General features: G+C 40.2%; 2 protein-coding genes across 3 annotated transcripts in view; one reads left to right on the top strand and one right to left on the bottom strand.

The window, feature by feature from the left end:
- The first annotated feature begins 3,494 nt into the window (after positions 1 to 3,494).
- Positions 3,495 to 16,424, top strand: LOC133002895 (uncharacterized). Its single transcript, XM_061072486.1, has 11 exons — positions 3,495 to 3,608; positions 5,228 to 5,290; positions 6,514 to 6,570; positions 7,521 to 7,583; positions 9,293 to 9,383; positions 10,041 to 10,162; positions 11,601 to 11,752; positions 11,864 to 11,961; positions 15,484 to 15,578; positions 15,809 to 15,985; positions 16,072 to 16,424. The coding sequence occupies exons 1-11, from the start codon at positions 3,495 to 3,497 to the stop codon at positions 16,378 to 16,380; spliced, it is 1,341 nt and encodes a 446-aa protein (XP_060928469.1). The 3' UTR covers positions 16,381 to 16,424.
- stx1a (syntaxin 1A (brain)) overlaps positions 13,120 to 17,871 on the bottom strand; it is a 57,090-nt gene continuing 52,338 nt past the window's right edge. The window contains exons 10-11 of one of the 2 annotated variants that reach the window (XM_061072957.1): positions 16,428 to 16,545; positions 13,120 to 15,550 (exon numbers count right to left, since the gene is read on the bottom strand). In XM_061072957.1, coding sequence (XP_060928940.1) covers positions 16,462 to 16,545 — 84 coding nt within the window. In that variant the 3' untranslated portion in view covers positions 13,120 to 15,550; positions 16,428 to 16,461. Of the gene's footprint in view, positions 16,546 to 17,871 lie in introns of both variants that reach the window. The other variant, XM_061072956.1, reaches the window with a different exon arrangement.

Genomic DNA, 17,871 nt, shown 5'->3' with positions numbered 1-17,871 from the left:
AGAGTGCCCGTCCTTTACAAAACTGCATACTACTTTTGGACTTGTTCACTAAATGGCACATTCCCATTGTTTACTAAATGGCCCAGCATATTCACACAAAGGGCGGAACTCTAAACTGGATCACCAACATTCAGCTATTCACACATGTATGCATATGTGGGGGTGCCCGTCTTTTACAAACCATCATACCACTTTAAGCTTTTAACATACTAGAAATATCAATAGCTTGGTGGTAGCCCCACTAGTTCCTGCATGAATAATTTCAGTTGCTTAAATCATTTATTGATCTTATTGATTTTATCTATACATTAATATGTCATGAGAGTACAGTTGGACTTACTTTAGGTAACAGGTGTGGCTGGCTGAACAACGTCGATTGCCTCAGCACGTTAGCGTCATGAGAACACCCAGGCATCTTACAGCTGATGCTCCAGAAGCTTAAAGATAAACATATCAGTTAGTATACATTCACGTTGCACAGTGCAGACAACTAAATGTATTTGGCCCAAACTTACCGATACATGTCGTCCACTACGCCTTGGAGGACATACGAGGGCCATCCTTTGCGATTCACGAAGTCTTTGTAGCCATCACTTGGAGGTAAAACTGGAATGTGGGTTCCATCGATGCACCCGATGATCTGGGGGATGTTGAACTTCTGTTCGAATCGGTTCGCTATGTTGATGGCTTCTTCTGTCGTCGGCAGCTTGATGAAGTGTCCCAAGACCGACGTAACCATTCCTGTACAGAACTGGTACACCATCTTCCTAACCGTCGCTTTGTGGACGCCGAACTGGTTGGCCACAACTCTGTATTCGGCACAGCTGGCCAGCTTGTACAGAACGATGGCGACCCTCATTTCGAGCGGTATTGGTGCACGAACAGTCACCTCGTTGGGCTTCATGACTCCTTCCATAATCCCACACAACTTGTGGAATGATCTGCGAGTCATGCGAAAGTTCGCTTTCCAGTCCTCGTCGTCAAATAAGGTCAACACATCTCTCTCCCAGAAGACTTTGTTTCTGCTCTTTATCCAGAGTCTCCGTTTACACCTTTGCGATACAGTGGTAGACTGCAACAACCTCATGTGCATCTGTACAAAATTCTCCATGGCCCTTCGCCGGCAGCGTCTTCTCGCCATAACCATTCTAATCAAATGCGCCGTTCGCATTCGCAGTACTCCTAGAGTAAACATGCACAACATCATGTAGAGGGACGTAGCTTCACCTTGCTCTCCGTTCGTCATCTTTCTCGCATGCTGAGTTGAAGGCTGTTGTTGTTTTTTGTGGGTAGTGGTGACGAGGTCAGGCGGAAATGGCTGTAACACCACTAGCTGTAATGAAAACAGCGCCACCTATCGTAGCGGGGTATGAAATGCTTTCGGACAAGAGTCGGATTTCTCAGTGCCATGTACCCTGAGATAGAGCAGTTAACCCCCCATGGATAGAGAAACCGGGCTTCAGCCGAAATCGGGTTTATGCCATCATGTAAACGTAGTGATGGTTTTAGGGTTAGAGTTAGGGTCGGGGGCTAGGGAATGTGTTATGTCAAAGAGTGTTCTCACAGCTATAGAGAGACAAGAGTAGGTATTTGTGTGTGCGTGTGTGTTTGTGTGCACATATGTTCAAAGTTCCATTGAATTGGGGCGCGTTCTAGCAATGTGACCCCGCCCCCGTGTTGACTGACAGGTCCACAGGTGGAATGTGACACTAAAAGTGAAAGTGCAAGATGAGAGCACAGGGTGCGCGGTTGTGTGTGTGTGTATGTGTGTGTGTGTGGGAGTATGGCAAGCCGTTTGAGCATTTATTCCAAATCCTTGATATTAAATTTCAGTCCCCTCCACTAGATCGGTCTTTGTCAGCACTAGTTGGACATTTGGTCGCACTAGTTCAGCATCGTACTGTACTAGTTGAACAAAAAATCTTACTAGTCACTCTTTTACAGCAACTAGTGGCACTTTTGTTCAACTATTACAACATAATCTGTACTAGTAACACTGTAAGCCGCACTAGTAGCACCAACGTCCCTACTAGTGGGCTTTTTGCCACATTAGTGGCCCTCTGGACCAAACTAGTAATGCTGAAAGTGTTACTAGCTAATGAGTGAGCTGCAAAAGCTCTGACATGTAAGCTAGTCAAACATGGATTCAAACATAATAACTATTGGCTATTCATCAAGAAGCCTGCAAAAATGTAACCCTATAAAGCCAGATGAGGTTACAACGTTGTGAACTGCCAGCTCCTTGCCAACTATCCATAAAGAGTAAAGCACGTACATGGGTCTGTGCGTCAGATTCATCAAACGAAAATTGATTCGTTAAGTTCACCGTTTGCGAAAAAAATGCGCAACATGCACCACACTGTACAGGGAGCCACTGCAGAGGAGCTGAAGAGCTGCATGCGGCTCCATAGCCACGGGTTGCTAACCTATGACCTTTGTTCCATCTTTGTTCAAAAAAAGTAATGAATCTGACACACACACACATGTTCTTGCTTTATTCTGTTTGGATAGTAAGCAAGGAGCTACGGAAGTGTATTGCATTCACTCATTCTAAAAAAATCTTCTTTTTTTCTTTTTTCTTTTTTAGAAACTTCACGGAATTTCAGAGATAGTTCTCTCAGAAAACAGACCTCCTTTTTTTTATCAGTACTTAAGTCGGAATTTCGGAGATAATCATCTCAGAAAAACAGAAAACATTTTTTTTTAAGTGAATGCAATACGCACAACAGTGAAACCTCATCAGGCTTTATGAGGTTACATTTGCAGGGTGGAGCTCTTGCTGGAGAGCCAATGGGAAGCTTCAATTTATGTCCCTTATTATGTAATGCAAGAAGTACTAATAGGCATTTTCGCTGTCATTAGTATTCATTTGGCACCTCACCTAGGTGACCTGTCACCATGTATGGGAAAATGGACAAGCCCACCATAACGCAGCTGGAACAAAAGTAAGTAGCACATTTGATTTTACACCTGTCCACTCTGCGCTGGGACAAGCGAGCATTGCAGGATATACTTGTTCAAACTTGTTTCATATCAACAGCAGCAGAGGCTTCTGCAATTAAAGTCAGTGTCCAGAGTACACTCAGCAGGAGTTACATATCTTGTGTGCAAATGGTGAATGGGTGTGGACATGCGTGTCTCTATGATGTGATAGGTGGTGGGTTTGAAGTGATTGACATGGAGAGTCTCACACACACAAACACACACCTTGGATCGTTTTGTTGTAGTGTGTTTCTCGCTTACATTTACTGCTGTCACGTAACCTCTTAGCAGCTGCTGTAACCCGATACTGTTGTTTGATGCTGATGCTTAAATTCTTTTAGAGACCTTATTAAATTAGATAACAATAATTGCTTTTTCATTCAACTCATCAAAGAGGTAGGGGGATCAGTTTCCTTTTTTTCTCTTCCTGTCACTTGTTATTGTAACACAACCTTATATTTTATTATAAAATCTCTGGTTAAAAAATAATAGTTAATGTGTATTTATTCAGCATGAGACAACTGAGGGGGATGGAGCTCCGAGGGGGCCATGACCGTATCGGCGACCTGGTTCGCACTGTGGGGATGCCCGGCATCAACTTGGGCAACATGATGGATGACAAAATGGTAGGATACCTACATGTCCCTTCACTCACTGTGCTTGCCACTGTGGCTCCGTCATTAACCTCTGTGATCCTCCATAATCCAGCCAGAGCACTTTTCACATGATGGTGATGGTGATGGGGTGGTTCTTGACTGATATCGGTAGAGCAAATAAAACAATAGATCTTGATTAACAGTGTCTTGTGAACTCACTTTCCTGATGTTAATTTCTTTTCATTGAAAGTATTAAGCACACACACTTGTAATGTGCAACAGCTAAGATTAACTTCCATAGTAAATTACAAAAAACTGATCAGGTAAAAAATCGATGCCACTGACAGGCAATAATTCTGCAAAATAAACCAGATGACAAACTGGTTTATTTAAACATGATGTTTGACTTAAAAAAAAAGAACTAAAGAAAAAAAAACAAAACGTACAGTCTTAAGTCCCCAGATGCAACTGCAGAACCTTGGGGTGCTGTTTCTTTTTAAACCTAGCCAAACATTACTGTTTCCATCGTTCCAGTTTTAAAATCCTGAGTCAAGCGCCAAAAATAACTGAAGCCATGCCAATGAGTTGGTCATCTAGTCAGTATTTCATATATTTATTTTTTTCAGGCAAAACGCATGCAACGGCCCAACCAGTGCTGCTTTGCAGTCCTAGAAATTTTAGAAATTGTATTTTATAGCTGGTACTTTCCAGGGTTGAGCAATCCTGGTAATTATTAGTTCTGCTGTAAGTGAAGATGTTAAATCTTATTATAATTTAATTTGTGAATCTTTCCATTTTCTAAAGGGAATATACTTATTTAGCTTTTAGAAGTATGATACATTTTAAAATGTTTATCAATAGAAGTTACAAATTATAATTCACCATGACAAAGTAAAATGAGACACAAGATCTATATGGCGATGTTAATGGTGTGAGAATGAAAGGTTTGCAATCACAACCAACACCCGAGTGGACTGTGGTGAAGGCTGGAGTGGTGTGCTTTTATTTGCAGCTTCCTTTGAGGTGCATGCTTTTGCACAAACTGAACACACATACTACATGTCCTGCTTCGAATAAGTTCACATTTAACTTAGGTTGTTAAATTTGTAAAAGCCTCTTTAAAGTATATATAGTGAGGAGGAAAATGCATTTTCACCTCGGCCACGGACAGTTTGATTAGTTTTTACACATTTCATTAAAAGTTGTTGTACTTTTTTTACTTGTATTATTTAACATATTGAGGCACTGAGCGTCTCTTATTCCTCATTAGACTTGATATTTTTACTTGACAATGTCTTGTTGTATTATGCTTTTCTTTGTTGATAATATTTTAGAGTAAGATCTGGCACCATAATGTCCTTATGAATGAAGTTCTATCTTATCTTATATAGTGACATATCATGATAAGGAAGTAGGTAAGCCTGTGGTCAGTTTGTTTGTCCTGGTCATTGTAATTTGCAATCAAAATGTAAAAAATAAAGGATTTAAATAACGGCAACATGAACAGTTTTATTTTCCCTATAAAACTTACCCTTGGTTGTATTTTATCCAAACGGGAGACAAACCTGTTCAAACTTTCTTGGTATGTTCGAGTATCAATCACAAACCAACAGATATTTTATGTGTCTTGTTTCTCTCTGTGTTTGCAGGTCAGGGCGGTCGGGAGTCCAAATCGGTTGGCTGCAAGGGCTGGAGCAGGTGGCCTCTTTGCTGTGAGTTCAAAGTTTATTTGCATTGGATACAGAGTTAAATAGTGCTGTGTAGTAAGTGTTCAGTGTCTGATGAACACCTCAAAACTGGGTTAATAGTAATTAGACAACTATGTACTGTATTCAGAAATAATGGATATTTTGTCCGTGTGCTTCTGCTGGAATCTGTCTTGTTTGTTATGAATTCTGTTATGAATTTGATTCGTTCTGGGAGTTTAAGAGGCGCAAGGAAGCCTCCACAAGTGGGGGATTGTGCTCTACTTGTGTGGTTTGCCCTCTGTCATTTTAGTGAAAACATAAGCATTGTGGGGTGTGACAGCTAATCAGCAGAGAGCTCAGGTGAGTCTGGTTTATCTCTGTAATCCCTGCTCCTGGTGCTGCCTGGCCCGTTTTTAAAAGTAACCTCAAGCAGCTGCAGAAAATCCTCCTCCTATTGTCTGTTTTCATCCTTTGCTGAAGACAATTTGCTGATAAGAGATTTAAGATAGAAAATCAATTTGCATTTCTGTTCTGTTAAGTAATAAATGTTCATATATTCTATGTTGTGTTGTCCCTAAACTGAAACTTAATAACTGTGAGTTTTCTAAGGAAATGTGTGAATTTGCATCAATGACGTTTTGCCTGTTCATTATGTTTTTTAAAGGGAAAAATCACGCAAACACATTGTCACAGGCTCATTAACTATTTACAGTGTAGTTAACTCCTCTCTTGGTGTCACTTTACAGACAGTGCAACCATATCAGCATTACAGCACGTGTCACGTTACTGACAGAGACCATGATTTAAGGAAACAAATCCAGTTGTGCAAAATCAAAGGAAATATTACAGTGTTTTTTTAAATTTTTAAATTATTTAAAATGTTCCTAAATTCAGTGTGGCTGTTGATGACGTACATAAATTTTAGGCTGAGAAAGAAGCTACAGAGCAATCAAATGATGCATCAGCGCAAGTATGTGGAGAATGGACAATTTACGACTGGGCTTCGACCCCAACTCTTCCCACTTGACCACCCCCTCCTGACAAGAGACATGTTTTTTATTGCGTTCATTCAAGTCTGCGGCATTACTGATGACTATTTTGGTCCCTTTCAGAGAGTCGTAAAGAGGGGTTCGATTTTTCAAGTTGCAGCTTACGTGTTGTTAAATAGAAATAGTCTGCAAAGGAATATTGAGGGGGGAAAAAAACTGAATTTATTTCAATTTGTTTTCTTTTTTTCTATTTTTCAGGACCCACTGACCTCTGGATCATTCAACTTGGCTGACACACTCTTTAACGACTTAGAGGTGGGTCTATGTGTGTTTTGTTTTCTGTTGTGTTTATTTTTTTATTTTGCACAAATGCCTTCTTTTCACCTTTTGTGAATTGTAGTGTTATACATCCAAACAGGAGGGTTCATTAAGATTTTAGTAAAATCCGCAACAGTTGTTTCATGGTGTGGATCCTATCTCTCAGTTATCAGTCCCATGGTGGTAGAGTATTACCTTGGGGCCCAAGGGATACCATGAATTTTACATTTGCTGTCAGTCTCTGTAAGTGTTGTGGTTGAAGATGTTAATTCTTCTTCTGGTTATTATTATAATTTCATTTGTGAATTTCTTCCTTTGAGGTGCATGCTTTTGCACGAACTGAACACACATACTACATGTCCTGCTTCGAATAAGTTCACATTTAACTTAGGTTGTTAAATTTGTAAAAGCCTCTTTAAAGTATATATAGTGAGGAGGAAAATGCATTTTCACCTAGACCATGGACAGTTTGATTAGTTTTTACACATTTCATTAAAAGTTGTTGTTACTTTTTTTACTTGTATTATTTAACATATTGGGGCACTGAGCGTCTATTATTCCTCATTAGACTTGATATTTTTACTTGACAATGTCTTGTTGTATTAGTCTAATCTTTGTTGATAATATTTTAGAGTAAGATCTGGCACCATAATGTCCTTATGAATTAAGTTCTATCTTATCTTATATAGTGACATATCATGATTAGGAAGTAGGTAAGCCTGTGGGCAGTTTGTTTGTGCTGGTCATTGTAATTTGCAATCAAAATGTAAAAAATGAAGGATTTAAATAACGGCAACATGAACAGTTTTATTTTCCCTATAAAACTTACCCTTGGTTGTATTTTATCCAAACGGGAGACAAACCTGTTAAAACTTTCTTGGTATGTTCGAGTATCAATCACAAACCAACATATTTTTTATGTGTCTTGTTTCTCTCTGTGTTTGCAGGCCAGGTTGTTCGGGAGTCCAAATCGGTTGGCTGCAAGGGCTGGGGCAGGTGGCCTCTTTGCTGTGAGTTCAAAGTTTATTTGCATTGGATACAGAGTTAAATAGTGCTGTGTAGTAAGTGGTCAGTGTCTGATAAACACATAACAACTGGGTTAATAGTAATTAGACAACTATGTACTGTATTAGGGCTGAACAATTTGGGGAAATAATCTAATTGCGATTTTTTTCCCCCAATATTGCGATTAGATTTAATATGCAATTTTTTTTTTTGATCCTCTTTTTTTCCCAACAAAATGTAATGAATGATTTAAATATGACCAACACCATATTAGATACATTTAGTGTAAAATATTCTTTAAAATTATAGGTGTCTTACTGCTCCCAAGTCAGTAACATTTCACACAACTGAAACATAGAATTTGCCTCTACTAAAATATTTTGTAAAATCAAAGTAAATAAAGTTATAAATAAAAAACGGAGAAATGCACAGGCTACAGGAGTCAAACAGTACAACTCTATGTATGAACAGTTTCCTGAAGCTAATGAAATGGGAAGATGGACGATAAAGTGCAGCAATGAGTCATATTCACTGTGTTCATGATGTGTCATTTTTGCTAAGGCCAAAGGTTACACTGCTTATTTTTATGCAACAAAATGACAAAAAACTTTAATTTGGGATCAAGTTACCATGATAAAAAAGAGAACCTGCCTGTATCTGGATGGATACTTGTTTAATGAATGACTCCAGTGTTGATTGGGGGCTGCATGAGAGCAGAAGGTTTAGCACAAATGACATTTAGAAATGGAGTTATCAACACAGGTTTGTATACACAGATACTGAATGAAGATGACTCCCAGTCTCAAGAAGATTTTCAAGAGGAATTTGACTACGTGATAATCATCCCATAAATAGAAAAATGTGACACAAAGAAATCTCACAAATACAAACCTCAAAGGATCAAAACTGTGTGAAATGAAGACCTTTTCATTATAGATTCATATTCCAGTTTTTTTTCCAGGAGATGACTTAATTCTTCTCGGGCTTCAGCTGTTTACAAAATCTGTCATCACCCTATATATTTAGTGATACACTATAAAGAAAAGCTGACTAAGAATGAATGAATAAGCCAAAGTGGGACTTTCTCAGCAGGAGTCAAAGATAAAAAGATGGATGGAGAAATGTCAATTCTTGATGATCAGTTCCGATATCATGGTCTAATCGCACGTCAATATTTATCTGCAGTGTTTGCTTTAGGGCTTAGCTGTGCTGTTCAAACAGGAGTGAGTCATGGCATCATGTCTGCCTCTGTCTTCTCCGGTCATCAAAAGTTACTGTGACTCCCAGAAACCCATATGTCACACAGGTGCCATCCTGCACCGGGCTGCGAGTCTACTTGCAGTTGGAAGAAAACCATTATTACATTTTTTCTATGTGTTTTTTTCTCTCTCTCTGGTTTAATAACGGTCTATATTTAACAGTTTAATCTTTTTTTGGTTAACAGCATGTGTTGCTTTACTGGACAGTTTTGATGCTAATAGACTGGCTGTACAGTTTCCATCAGAATAACAATACATCTGAATGGATACTGCACAGAAAACCAAGCAGCCACAGGTACTTGCAATTCTACAATTTACTGGATCAGGACAAAGCATCCAATATATATTATAGCATAATGAAAATATTGTTAGTTGCTGCCCTAAACCAGATACACAGTATCTTCCTGTGTGTAGAGTGTAGAATGATGATGATGTGGTATATGTGTGTCTCCCAGGTGAATGCAGAGGACTGCTTTAATCAAATGGGGCTCCAGAACCACCTTCCCAAGTATCACGGATCCTCTTCCCCTCTTGACAGCCCCAGTGGTAAGAGACTCAAGCTGATATGTCTCTGTTGTCCATAAGATCACAACTTTCTCGGCCCACACACAAGGGAATTTCACTTGTTACAGCAGCAGACAAGTCAGAATGAGGTAGACAAGAGAATTAAAAAAAATACAGAATATGTACATAATATACACCTTTCACTACAGATATAGTTTGTATGGAAATGTTATGGACCCAAGTGCAGTGGCACAGGATGATTGCACGAGCATGTAAAACTTAATTTGTGTATAAGTATGAGGAGATATTGGGATAGACGTGTCCATATATGTGCAGATTAGACCGTCTTTACGTATATAGGCAGACATGGTATACAAAATGAATATGCATATATAAATATATATATACATAAATGCATGGATATATGGATATAGTATATTCACCTTTGTAAAATCACAATAAGGGGCCAGAGCCAAATTTAACATTATTTGGCTTATATATAAGCTTATACCTCCGCATATTATGTGATATTCAGATGATACAAGGGAGGTTTTTACTCATTGTACATGATCAAAATAGCATATATTTTGAAAAAAAAATCCCAGTTAGAAAATCCATCATTAGAGAAACATGCAGTATATAATACAATATGATGATATTGCCTGTACAGTGTACTCAGTCATCACTCTCGTGTCTCAGATGTGACTCGTCGCTTCGTCAAGCCGTGCATGGACGTGAAGCTGGGCCAGTGCAGCTATAACCGGTTCGCCTTGCAGGAGAAACGTGAGCAGCAGATCAGAACAATAAGATCCCCAGAGATGGTGAGTTTGAGCTGTTGTTCAGGGAATCTTTATTCTACCTATGTAATCATTTCAAAACTCCCAATGATATTGATACCACATGCTGCATTTTAGTGTTTTCACAGAATTATATTGCATTTGTGTTCTTTCATAAATTCCACCATAAATAGACCTCAGCTTTATTGCAGCATGTCCCCACCTTTTGTAAACTGGTCATAAAGGTAGGGTGCACTTGTAGGCTTAGGTTGGGTGAACTGTATGTTTGATCTATGCTGCTGCACCACAGGTACATATGAAGCACATAATGAATGTTAATAAAAAAGCAACATTTTTTGCAGAAATGTATACTGAAGAGGGATTACATATTAACCAGCTTCTACAATAATCTTGACAAGAACAGGTGTTTGCTGTATGTTCCCTTTTTTGGTCCGAACCCTCAGACATTTCAATTAAGTCTGAACCAAAATATCAGGTGTGAAAGGTGAATCTGACCACAGTGGATCATTTGCAGTATTGAGAAAACTTTAAGAAGAAGCATTACTGGGCTATCCAGAAGCTTAGTTACCCAGGCTCGCAGGATTGCTTGCAGTCTTTACATCTGACAATATAACAGTGCAATGTACTGTGCTGGTTGGTGATACTGGTAGTAATATAATGATATAACAATATCAATAAGATTAGCAAAAAAGCAGTTCAGTTTGCAGTTCTGTGAAGTCTTCTGGCTGGTCGTATGGTTTCTGCCTTTGCGGTTCTGTTGAGCCGTGGGGCTCAGTTGCTGGTTGAAGTTCTCCTGCAGGACATCGAGTCACTACTAGGAGTTTGGTACAGCTAGATTTGCGAGGTGGTTTCCCTGATGAGATGAGCTAGAAGCTGCACCTTTGCACTCCTCTCGTAGAGAGAAATCAGGCTTCTCCTCACTGCGATGCAGGAAGAGAGGACGCCCTTAGACGGATTGTAGAAAGAGATAGTAGAGTGGGACAAGTGGCCTTATATTGGCCCGGTGACCTCACAGGTCCTGGGCCCAGAGTGACCAATAGGAGTGACCCTTGTGGCTTTTCACACCTCTGGGTGAAGTTGAGGAATCCTGTGAGACTGAAGGCCGATATATGCTTCTCCGTTTTGACTGACACGGACAGATAGGACCGCCCTCTCCGCCGTGGAACGCCCTCTCCGAGCGCCTTGCAGAGCTTTTCGTGAACCTATGATTTTTCTTACTATCCGTGCTTATTTCGGAGAGCATAGGGACAGCCCTTGGTTGTGATTGGTCCGCTAACGACAGCATTTCGGAACTGAAATATGCATACATTGAATGGATAATCTGGGCTGTATGTGACTTATAACTTGCAACAGACAGTTTAAAGAAGACACAAACAATAAATATTACAATAAATAATATAAAAATAAAAATGCTGTCTAGTAATTGCACTTCAAGTTAACTTGTGACTTTGGACATATGTAGGGCCAGATTTTGCGTTCGGATAGGGACGCTCTGCTCCGGAACAATGGGGCCAATTGTGATGTGAAGGAGGCAGCTGGACGTAAACTCACCTCACCAGCCTTCTGCCGCTTAACCACCCCCACTGACTCTGAGGCTGTGGCCGACACCTACAAGTGAGTGTGCACAAATCCACACGTGTGTGTTCAAAGACATGTACTGGATGAACTCCAACATGGTATTCTAGTTGTAGGCTGTAACTTTGTGTTATGTTGTTGTGATTGCAGTATGGCCAGCCAACAAAAGGCTCTCAAACAGAAGATGGCAAGCAGCAATTCAACTATGCCGAAACACTACGATGAAATGAAGAAGTACAGTGGGACTGGTACAGAACACATCACAACTTTTAGAAAACTAAATTTAGGTGTTGCTTACAGAAACCTAGGTCATATTTTGGAATATAACAGAGGAGGCAACTAGTGTGATTTCAGAGCTCACTTTTGTCAGGGCTGGATTAACTATGAGGACCCCAGCCCTACAAAAAACCCGGGTGACAATGTGTTACTTGATTTATGGCTGTTTCATTTGCTGCTAATTTCCCAAGGAAATTATAAGAACCTTAGGGTGGGGCCTCACTATACAAGTCCAGGTCCTGTCTCCAGGCCTGTTATCATTTTAACCGATATATGCCTTAATGAAATATTGTTTATTCACAATACAATATGTTATTTTACTTATAATAATAATGAAAATGCTATGTAAATTGACTGATAGTTCTAAAACAAAGCTTATTTCCTGTTACCAGTAGGTGGCCCCATCAGTATTATTACGTACAAACTAATAGATTTGTTTAAGTAGGGGCTCTGATATAGCGTGAGCGATTTTGTGTCGATTGGACCATGTAACAACTTCACCGCACCTCAATGTTTACACAGTTTGAGGAAATGTCCCAACTGTAGAGAGAGAGAGAGAGAGAGAGAGAGAGAGAGAGAGAGAGAGAGAGAGAGAGAGAGAGAGAGAGAGAGAGAGAGAGAGAGAGAGAGAGAGAGAGAGACACATCACCCTAAAATGTCTCTGTGGGCGCAACTCTCAGCGGAAGAGGTGTGGTTTTAACACAAGGCTGTTCCGGTTTCAGCGCAGCAAGGTATAAATATGGCTGCCTCAGATGTCGCCGGCAGTCTGCCACAGACTCCAACAGATGCATAATTTGACATTCATTACCTCAGCTCTCCAACTTGAGAAGCCAAACTCCGGCACTAGAGACGAGGACTTCGAAGAATAACAAGCTCCTGCGATCGATCATAGGCTGTTGCTAAGTTAATTAGCCATAATAGATGGCTTCCCGCTTTAAAAGGCACCAAATCAGGGCACAGCAGTGAACGTGAGGGAACTTAGAAAATAAACACGCTGTTGCTGACACGCTCATGGGTTGTTGCTAACTAAAAGCATATTAGCCATAATGGATGGTTACCCGCTTTAACAGCATCAAACCAGAGCGTAGGAAGTAAGCGTGCGGGATAGAATCAGGAGACGCACGACACCCTTTGACTTTTGATGTAAACCACTTTTATTTTCCGTGCTCAGTAGTTTTTCATTTTATTTATTTTAGTACATTACACCCCTGTAATTCGTTTCGTAAGGTTTGATAAAACAGTATCGTTTGATAGCATTATCTGTTTTTGAGTTTTCTGCAGCAACACCCCAAGCACCAACACATAGTTTTGCTCAGCTTATGGTGATCAGCAGCAGTATGGTTACAGGTAAACTATAATATCAAGTAGCACTAGAAGCGGTGCTAGAAGTTCAAAACTTCGCTAAAAGTGTCGAAATGCAATCTGTTTTGATATAATAGCTCACCTGTAACCACTGGTTAGACTTGCTAGGCACAGGATGTGCACCCTGCTTAAGTGTACGGCAGTGAGCCTGTGCTAGTGCAGGAAGGTTCCGCATGGGGAAAACCAGTGACATGTTGCCTGTAGTGACCAATAGGGTGGCCAAGATTCAGTGTGAGTTAGCCACAGCCACCCCTGGCCACCCCCAGCTCTACCACTGCTTGTTAGACTCAAATTGTTAAAGACATCAGAACATCTGGATCCAGCCCTGCACCAAAATGTAATGGTTTCTTCTTTGACCTGCATCACATCTTTCCAAGTTTAGTTGTAATCCATCCAGTTGTTTTTGGGGCAGGGGTGTTAACATTATAAACCATGATGTTATTATTATTATAGAACAGAAGACTATCGAGTTGCTGCAGTGTCTGTATTCACACCACAAACCACAGCAGTGAGTACAAACAGCAACGCAGAGACAGGACCTGTCACCTTCATACGTCCAGAACAAGACAAGTACATATCCCACAATAAACACATCTGACTCGGAAGCTTCAGCCCAGCAGCGGCTCTGGCTGGAGCTCATTCCCGGGGATAAAGCATTAAATCCAGTCACAGCAACAGGAATGTCTCCTTACCTCAGTATGCGGGTTAGCATTGGCTAGCTGCTAGCAAGTAGCTGCAGAGCTGCCAACTCTCACGCGTTTACCATGTGACACACGCTTTTGCATGTTTTCACACACATTCACGCCACGTTTGTATTTTTGTGCTGAGGATCATACAACTCACTGTACTTCTCCACTTAAATTATTAATATAAGGTCATCCATCTTCAATAACTTCTCCGCTGTTTGCTCCGTTCAATGACGGGTATGGAGGGTAAATTACGTACTCTCCACTCAAGCCTATATGGAGAATACATAGCCCCGCCCCCCCCTCTCCTTTTATCTGTATGACTGCTTGTGTGGCTGCAGTGGATGGGCAGAGGGGGGCATTTAATAGTGTGATTGGTAAAATTGGTAAAATTAAAACTCCAGGACAACAGAAGGGGAATACAAAGTATGGGATGCATATTTGATCATTTATATCATATAAAATATGTCATCAATATAGTTGATGACATGACATGTGGTTCAATTAAGTACTCACTCTCTTAAACTTTAAATCTCGAAAGAAATTATTTGTTTACTAATAGCGGGAGAGCACCTTGTTAACCTCGTGGTATACTGCATGCTCAAAACATCATAGCATTGTTTATTTTAAATATTCTGCTCTTAAGAATACAATTATTAACAATAAAGGTTAGGTTTCAGTTAAGAATTAGTTGAATACCATTGTAATCAAAATGTCAATCAACCTACCTTGGTAAAATCTTAAACACAGGTCTATTAATTAGGCTATATTGTGGTACATAGACAGTCATTGAGGCACAACAATAGTTTTCTGGTTGAATGTTCAGCTCAAGTCAAGAAGGCCCTACAAGTCATGATCAGATGAACATGAATCAGAATAAGTTCAGGTATGCACATCTTTAGCATACCACCCAAAAATCCACTACAATGCAGGAAATAACTTCTTAAACCAAAATTTCCTGGGGGTGGAACTTCAGCTATGTATTTGCTTCACAGAATGTAACCAATGTTGTCCATCTCCAGTAGGCCACCCCTATCAACAACATTGGGCCCCACAAACCACCAGAATGCACAACATGGGTACAAACTAAATTAATTCCAATTCCCCGATATTTGAGCCATCAACGTGTGTGGCTGCGTGCGCGGCGAAATTTTGGTCACCCCCGACAAAATCTCACTCCAAGGTTTTTTGAATAGTTGGCAGCTCTGTAGCTGCCTCTGAAGTTCTCCACTGACAGAGAGTACTAACGTTAATTTTTGAGACCAAACATATATTAAAAACAATGCCATCTCTTCGGTAGCACGAACCCTTTTTCAGTTATGGAAAAATAAACAGTTGAATTGTTGTGGCTGCGAAAGATAGATCAACACATCTCTAACCAATATTGTAATTTCAGACTCAAATACTTAATTTTATTAGGTAATCTTGTATTTCTGTGTTTTGCAGCTGCAGAGCCTCGGAGCATTAAGGAGGGGGGCTGGTCGACCACACTCATCCCCACTACTAAGGATTTCTGGAGGAATAAACAGAACGAGAAAGATGTCAGTCTCTCATTAAAGTCATATAAATGTGGCTTAATTGATAGAATTACCCTATTGCTATTTACTATCTAGTGGAAACAATGGGATATTTTATTGAGTTAGTTTGCATCTCAGTTTACCTCAAAATTGTTTTCTAAAATGTATCTTGTGAAAGTTTTCATTGTAGACATGGTACATTTTTGTTCAATTTACATATAAGACGACAATATCCTTTAAACTCTTCCTTTCAGATTTACCCTGTGACCAAAGATAACTATAGGAATCGTGTGGCGCTGCTTATCACCAATATAAAGTTCACGCTTGAGGAATTAGACAGACATGGAGCTGAGAAAGACGAGGAGAACGCAGAGAAACTTCTCACAGGTCTGGGATACGAGGTGGTGAAATACACAAACCTCACTGCAAAGGTGCGTCACGATGAAAAGTGGAATACATATCTTTTTCCTGGTTGACAAGTAAATGAAACCTAACTCTTTCTAATTTCTTCTCACAGGCCATCGATAATGCTGTAATCAGGTTCTCTAAACATCCAAAACTCCGAGGGACAGACAGCGTGATGGTGGTTATCATGTCTCACGGGGAACTGGGAAATATCCTAGGTGTTGAAAACTCAAAATCGGACTCGGATGAGTTCCCCATCGACAACATTTATAAACACTTGGGTCCAGAGAAATGTCCGGCTCTGTTGAACAAAACTAAAATCCTCATCATCCAGGCCTGCAGAGGAGGTATTCTCATCCAGTCTTTACAGTTACACCAATCTTTCTCCCGTAAGGGCTACGCCCCAACCATAAGTGATTAAAAGGTTTGAATGGAAATTGATGTTGGAAGTTGAGGAGAAATGAATACACGTTAAGTGAAGGGGTTGAGGTGAAGCTGGGTCTCATAGGCTTGTCTGAGAGGTAGGGAGACTCTTGTTCTCAGGCATCATTCCACCAGAGCTTATTACAGGACACCCAGCCAGTACCTAGAATGAGACATGCAAGCAGTATGAACAGTAGGGATGAGCAAAGGAGCATGAAGTACTGAGGGTAGGGATGAAGAGATGCATGTAGGGATAAGGAAAGGAGGATGAAGGCATGAGGGTAGGAATGAAGGGATGCATGTAGGGATAAGGAAAGGAGGATGAAGGCATGAGGGTAGGAATGAAGGGAGAAGGTAAGGATGAGGGATGAAGGGATGCATGAAGGGGGTGAGGTGATGAAAGTAACTAAACTGAATTTAATACAAATTCATGAAGGTCTCGTTTTCTGTATCAGTCTGTATTAAAAGTGGGCCACATGTTTCAGTTGAGAAAGGCGCTGTGCTGGTGAGTGACTCTGCGGCTGTGCCTGAACTCAGTAGGTCAACACTCCAACACAGAGAAAAAGACTTCATCTCTCTTCTCTCCTGCACGCCTGGTCCGTTTAAATCTAAAATAATCTCCTTCTAAATCTCACGATAGAGTGAAGATGAAAGACGATAAATGTATCTTCCGTCTTTTCGTGTTTTGCGCTGCAGGCACCAAGGCATATAGACATCCAGTTCTCGGGTCTTTGTTAATCCAGTTTATTGTCGACAAATTCAACAACCACGCATATGAGGATGACATCGACGAACTTTTCAGAAAAGTAAGTGTAGACTTTTTTTAATCCATTCTGAGTGTAAAATATTATTGTATAATGTGTTTAAAGGTAAAATAACATCAGTAATAAAGCAGTAATGATGGTCTTGTTTTTATAAAATCTTATACCCTGTCTGTTTCCACAGGTCATGCAACGCTTTGAAGAGTTCTGCCCTTTAAACATAAGGCAGATGCCGACCAAGGACAGATGCACACTGACAAAACGCCTCTACTTTTATCCAGGTCTCAATGTTGTTTGAGACACTTCTTCTTATGAACATGTTATATCTTCAGGGGTTGTACACGTGTTCATAATGTGTGCTATTGGCACATAGGGGATCTATTAACTTCAATGGCCCATGTCTTCATCAGTTTTGTATTATTCAATTTTTACCCTTGGGTTAGGGTTAGGGTTTGGCCAGAGAATCTTTTTTATCCCAGGGTTAAGGGTCGCATACGGTCTATGTGCAGATCTTAACTGACACTGGTTTGGAGGTGGGGGACACCCTGGTCTGGACAGGTTAATATCGAAGGGTTGTGTGTGTGTATATAAGCAGTTAAGGATTAGTATAGTGAACTTTCATACTTTTTAATTTTAACGCCATTTTGGATTGTTTGTTTTGATGCTTATAAACGGAGCACACACTTGTTGCCTGCTGTGTTTAATCGCAATTTCCACAATATTGTGTT

This window comes from Limanda limanda, chromosome 6 (assembly GCF_963576545.1).
Source record: "Limanda limanda chromosome 6, fLimLim1.1, whole genome shotgun sequence".
Taxonomy (NCBI): domain Eukaryota; kingdom Metazoa; phylum Chordata; class Actinopteri; order Pleuronectiformes; family Pleuronectidae; genus Limanda; species Limanda limanda.
The sequence above is the reverse complement of the archived record's forward strand: the minus strand, read 5'-3'. Positions and strand labels throughout refer to the sequence as shown.

Excerpts from the sequence above, each read along its gene's own strand:
- LOC133002895 (XM_061072486.1), top strand. The coding sequence starts at position 3,495 with ATGAGACAACTGAGGGGGATGGAGCTCCGAGGGGGCCATGACCGTATC. Across the intron at positions 3,609-5,227 it reads ACATGATGGATGACAAAATG|GTCAGGGCGGTCGGGAGTCC; the intron begins GTAGGATACCTA and ends CTGTGTTTGCAG. Across the intron at positions 15,579-15,808 it reads ATAAACAGAACGAGAAAGAT|ATTTACCCTGTGACCAAAGA; the intron begins GTCAGTCTCTCA and ends TCTTCCTTTCAG.